At 49.5% G+C, this 6,000-nt stretch overlaps 1 protein-coding gene across 1 annotated transcript in view; it reads left to right on the forward strand.

Annotated features, from left to right (window-relative positions):
* Nucleotides 1–5,356, forward strand: part of SLC4A5 (solute carrier family 4 member 5) — a 118,027-nt gene extending 112,671 nt beyond the window's left edge. Inside the window, exons 22-25 of the mRNA XM_055539584.1 lie at nucleotides 838–906; nucleotides 1,368–1,541; nucleotides 2,871–3,023; nucleotides 4,682–5,356. Of these exons, the coding sequence (XP_055395559.1) occupies nucleotides 838–906; nucleotides 1,368–1,541; nucleotides 2,871–3,023; nucleotides 4,682–4,978 (693 nt within the window). The 3' untranslated portion in view covers nucleotides 4,979–5,356. The remainder of the gene's footprint in view (nucleotides 1–837; nucleotides 907–1,367; nucleotides 1,542–2,870; nucleotides 3,024–4,681) is intronic.
* Nucleotides 5,357–6,000: the final 644 nt, after the last annotated feature.

The raw sequence follows: 6,000 nt of genomic DNA on the forward strand, positions 1-6,000 counted from the left end.
GGACTTCTAAAAGTTGGATATAGTACTTTGTGTTCTTGCAAGTGTTCAGCACAGCAGCCCTGGGAGTGAGCGAACCAGCCTTGTGCAGGTAAAGGGAAGGAGAAAAGAAGGAAAGACACAGCTTAGACAGTGGAGACGTACCTCAGAAATCTTCTAAAGAGTCACATGCCCACTGTAGACCAGTATGAGTGATATGATCCCATGTTTGAAAAAGCAAACTACCCGAGAGCATGATGGGAAGGACAGCCCCACGAAACCATCAGCACTTGGTTGTCGCCCAGTGGCGGTGACTTCATACACTCTGTTCTGTTTCTTTTTTACCTGATTGTATACATTGCATGAGTTTTGTTCCTCAACAGGTACTCCCCACTAGTAGGTAAGCTCATCAAGGGTCGCCAGCCCCCCTGCAAAGCCGAGCAGTGCAGTTTAGGGGGGCCCTTAGCTGGGGCTGGAGGTGGGAAGGGGCTGGCATGAATGAGCAGTCTGTAGATATTTGCCATGTTCCAGAAGGTTAATCTTCAGCCGGACTACACGGCTTCTGTAGGGCATAAAGTTGGGGGTGGGGAGGGGGGAGGCTGGGAGAGCAGCTGTTCACTGGGCTAGAGAAGGGGCAGCAGAGCCCCAGAGACCATCTCCTCTCCCACGGACACTCTGGCTCCAGATGTGCTCACAGACACTTCGTTCCTCCAAAATTCCAGCTCTTTCAACACTTGGGGAAAGCTGAGGCTGACCAGGCTGCCTCCGTGACCTGGCAGACACTGCCATCCTGAACAGAGTGGCCAACAGCCTGCTGTGGGCGCGGCCCAGTCCAGAGCTCTGCCTCCCCTCTCATTTCAGTACATCCCTTTGCCGGTGCTGTATGGAGTCTTCCTCTACATGGGTGTGGCCTCCCTGAATGGCATCCAGGTAAGGACCCTTAGGTCCTTAGGTCCTCAGTTTACAGATGAAGAAACTGAGGTTCAGAACTCAAAACCCAGATCACACTGATTCCTATGAGCATTTCACTACCCCTCTCTGTTTGCTAAGGCAAGCTGTACAGAAGAAAACATTTTGTTATTTACCATGATATACCAGATAGCTTGTGTTGCTTTCAAGTTGCATTTTCCTTGGAAGTGGAGTGTTTACTGGGGCCTGAACCAGGGCTGTACCCTTCCCCAAGAGCTCAGCACCGCCCCCACCCCCGCCCAGATAAAATCTCACTATACCTCCTCCTAGACCTCCATTCCCCCTCCTCTGCATCCTCGAGACCTGACCAGGGGCTCCCCTCAATGAGACCCTGCTGTGGCACCCATTCTACCAGATCCAAGCCCCCAGCAGGGCCAGCAGTGTCCCCAAAGCCTGGCTGAGACTCACACTGTCCTCACCAGTTCTGGGATCGCTGCAAACTCTTCCTGATGCCCGCCAAGCACCAGCCAGACCATGCCTTCCTGCGGCACGTGCCGCTGCGCCGGATCCACCTCTTCACCCTGGTGCAGATACTCTGCTTGGCTGTGCTCTGGATCCTCAAGTCCACAATGGCCGCCATCATCTTCCCAGTCATGGTAAGATGGGCACAGGCTTCTCCCTCCTTGCTCTGCAGGTTCAGCCAGGGAAGGTGTCCATGGGGAGACCCACCCTAGTCTCCTCCACAATGGCCTAACTCTCTCGGGGTCACAAAGGCAGGCACAGATCAAGATTCGGGTTGTGACTCCAGGCCAGATGGAGCTGGGGGGTTGATGGTGGAATGGAGAGGCTTAGAGGGGGCAGAAGTTGTGTGTGGTGGGTGGATACTGTAGTGACAATCCACACGCCTGCCTCCACCCAGCTCAGGTCAGGGCGGCTCAGTGAGAATGCAAAAGCCACCCAAACTCCCCTTCTCTGTGGTGTGATGGAGCTGGGAAAATTCAACAAGGAGACCGAGTGCCCCACTGCCAAAATTCAAACCAAGTGCAGAAGTAGATCTATGTTAAGTATAAGTATATACCTTTCAATATAATTGAATTTGAAAAATGAATGGGGGGATGGGATAGGGAGAGCCAGAATCAGAGATTTAGAACTTCAAAGTTTAATGTCATTAACATGTCATCGTTTGGAGAGGCTGGAGAAAGTACGTGAGAATTCTTTGGCTATTCTTGAAATTGTGGGTAAGTTTTAAATTATTCCAAAATTAAAAGTGAAAAGAAGAAAAGCCCACAACATGTTGTATCTGTCCCCATGTGGAGCAGTGGGCTCTGCCCCTGCTGGGGCCTGGGAAATGGAGGGGGTTACTATGGGCTAATGCTTTGGGGAAGCCTTAGATGGGCCCCAAAGCCTGCAGGGCTGGATTAGGGGCCAAATTGAGATCATTGACTCGATGGACGTGAGTCTCAGTGAACTCTGGGAGTTGGTGATGGACAGGGAGACCTGGCGTGCTGCGATTCATGGGGTTGCAAAGGACACGACTGAGCGACTGATCTGATCTGATCTGATCTGAGGACACAGAGTAGATCGGAAATATCCTGAGGGCTCTGAGTCAGTGCTTCTTGACCCTGGCTGCTCATAAGAGTCACTTGGGAACTTTATAAAAGTACATGTGGGCCTCACCCACAGATCAATTAAGACAGAATCTCAGAAAAACCCAGGCATTGGTGTTTGTAGTAAGTTTACAAGTAAGCATAAATCTGCATCCAAGGTTGAAAACCACCACTCCAGGGAATGTGAAATGGATCCTCTCCAACAGTGGGGAGTTCAGGGGTGATGCTGCGTGCTGAATCACCCCTGAACTGGAGAAGTTTTGAGAATGTTCAAAGATACCAGCAAAAGTCCCTGAACATAGCTGACTGAGGGAGGGGGGAAAAAATGCTGGAGTTTGGGGCCTTGAACCCATGGTTTTCTCTGAACTCTCACCACAGATCCTGGGTCTCATCATTGTTCGAAGGCTTCTGGACCTCATCTTTTCCCAGCATGACCTGGCCTGGATTGACAACATCCTCCCAGAGAAGGAGAAAAAGGAGGCAGATAAGAAGAAGAGAAGGAAAGGGGCCCATGAAGACAGTGACGAGGAGGTGGGGAGGATGGGAGGCCTCAGCTGGTGGGAGGGATCAAGACCCTCCCTCCACCTCTGCCATGGCCAGGGAGGGGTGACTTCTCAGGTATCCAGGGGGCACTGCCCGGGCCCAGCCTTGGTCTGATGTGCTGAGATCACGTCTGATTCTGTGAATACCATTAGCGTAGGCCAGAATGTATGAGCCCCCTCACCCAGGGAAAAGGTTGGCCAGGCCCACTGTCTCCAATTCCTGTGGGCCCCTGGGCTCATTGTAACAGCAGTACAGGCCCCAGAGGGGACAGCACAGAAGCCTCGGCTCCATCATCAAGGTTATGACGACTGACCTCCAAACGACAGAGCAGGCCTGGCAGGGAGGGTGCTAATGGGGACTCATTAGTAGACTGGATTCCTGGGCAAGTGGGAAGACTGGGGCCGAGTCTTGCTTGGAGCTGTCCCTAGGGTCCTGGGGAGGGAGGTGGGGGAAGAGGCACAGGTCCTCACTGAAAGAGTGACCAATTCCCCAAATGTCTGGGACCTCTCAGTTGCCCCATCAGCCCCTCCCTTCTCCCATGTTCCTCCCCATCTCACCCTAAAACAGGGAGTCAACAGACAAGAAGCCAGTCCTGAATTTATAGTAACTCACAAAATATTCGGGGATAAGATTGTCTACTTCAAGTGTTTATTGCAAATGATGAAACTGTCCCCAAAATGGAAGTGATTCACCCAAGATGGTCATGTCTAGGAGGGAATAAGAAAACCATTCCCCACTTTGGATCTGATCATTTCCCATATACTGAGCTGCCCATGCCATTCCTAATAACCATGTCTGGCTCCCATCCTTCCAGTCTGACCCAAACCCATATCCCTGCCTCCACCATTAACTATTCTAGCAATCTTGCCTTTTGCAGATCAAAGTTGCTCATAGGCAAGCCCTTGCTGACTGACTAGTGACAATCAAACCACCTTCTGATGATAGTGATAGGCCCAAACTCCCCTGGTCCTTGATTACTGTCCTCTTCCAGGAAGGTAAGAGGCCCATAATCCCAGTCCATATGTTTTTCATTGATTTCCCGCCCCCGTCCAAAGGGCTGTGCTGCACGGCTTACAGGGCCTCAGCTCCCCGACCAGGGAATTGAACCTGGGTCACAGCAGTGAAAGCCCAGAATCCTAACCACTAGGCCACCAGGGAACTCCCCTGTGTGAATGAGTTAGATGATTTGAAAGTTAGGTTCTGCAAACAAAGAAACCGAGAGTCTAAGTGCCTTTTAAAGACAAATATTCTTTCATTGATTCATTCAATAAATATTTGAGTGCCTACCACATGCCAGGAACTATTTCAGGGGAGGGAAAAAAGCTTCCTTTATATATTCAAAGGAAAACTGGGATCCAATTTACATAAATTCATTTTACACACTTCACAGTTGGTGTGAGGTTCACTCCCAAATGACTGTTATCATGACAGTTGAAGCAGTTCTAATGAGTAACATTCCTGCAAGAGTAGAGTCCTCTCCAGTGTCCTCAGTGGGCCCCAGGGTATTTGCAGTACCCACCACCTGTCTGGGTGTGAAGAGGATGGCGATTTGCACACTGCGGATGCACGTGTTTTCCATCCTGGCAAGAAAGCCAACACTGTTGTGCTGGTGGTGTTTATCAGCTCTTCCCACTGTTGCTCTCCAGCCCCAGTTCCCTCCTCCCTCAGTTATAAAGATCCCCATGGAAAGTGTCCAATCAGATCCCCAAAACAGTATCCACTGCATTCAGTTCAGTTCAATTCAGACAGTCACTCAGTCGTGTCCGACTCTTGGCGACCCCATGAATCACAGCACGCCAGGCCTCCCTGTCTATCACCAACTCCCGGAATTCACTCAGACTCATGTGCATCGACTTGGTGATGCCATCCAGCCATCTCATCCTCTGTCGTCCCCTTTTCCTCCTGCCCCCAATCCCTCCCAGCATCAGGGCCTTTTCCAATGAGTCAACTCTTCGCATGAAGTGGCCAAAGTATTGGAGTTTCAGCCTCAGCCTCAGTCCTTCCAATGAACATCCAGGACTGGTCTCCTTTAGGATGGACTGGTTGTATCTCCTTGCAGTCCAGGCAACAGTTCAAAAGCATCAATTCTTCAGCGCTCAGCTTTCTTCACAGTCCAACTCTCACATCCATATGTGACCACTGGAAAAACCATAGCCTTGACTAGATGGACCTTTGTTGGCAAAGTAATGTCTCTGCTTTTTAATGTGCTATCTAGGTCGATCATAACTTTCCTTCCAAGGAGTAAGCGTCTTTTAATTTCATGGCTGCAATCACCATCTGCAGTGATTTTGGAGCCCAAAAAAATAAAGTCTGACACTGTTTCCCCATTTATTTCCCATGAAGTGATGGGACTGGATGCCATGATCTTCGTTTTCTGAATGTTGAGCTTTAAGCCAACTTTTTCACTCTCCTCTTTCACTTTCATCAAGAGGCTTTTTAGTTCCTCTTCACTTTCTGCCATAAGGGTGGTGTCATCTGCATATCTGAGGTTATTGATATTTCTCCCAGCAATCTTGATTCCAGCTTGTGCTTCTTCCAGTCCAGCGTTTCTCATGATGTACTCTGCATAGAAGTTAAATAAGCAGGGTGACAATATACAGCCTTGACGTACTCCTTTTCCTATTTGGAACTAGTCTGTTGTTCCATGTCCAGTTCAAACTGTTGCTTCCTGACCTGCATACAGGTTTCTCAAGAGGCAGGTCAGGTGGTCTGGTATTCCCATCTCTTTCAGAATTTTCCACAGTTTATTGTGAGCCACACAGTCAAAGGCTTTGGCATAATCAATAAAGGAGAAATAGATGTTTTTCTGGAACTCTCTTGCTTTTTTGATGATCCAGCCGGTGTTGGCAATTTGATCTCTGGTTCCTCTGCCTTTTGTAAAACCAGCTTGAACATCTGGAAGTTCACGGTTCACATATTGCTGAAGCCTGGCTTGGAGAATTTTGAGCATTATTTTACTAGCAGG

This window comes from Bubalus kerabau, chromosome 11 (assembly GCF_029407905.1).
Source record: "Bubalus kerabau isolate K-KA32 ecotype Philippines breed swamp buffalo chromosome 11, PCC_UOA_SB_1v2, whole genome shotgun sequence".
NCBI lineage: Eukaryota > Metazoa > Chordata > Mammalia > Artiodactyla > Bovidae > Bubalus > Bubalus kerabau.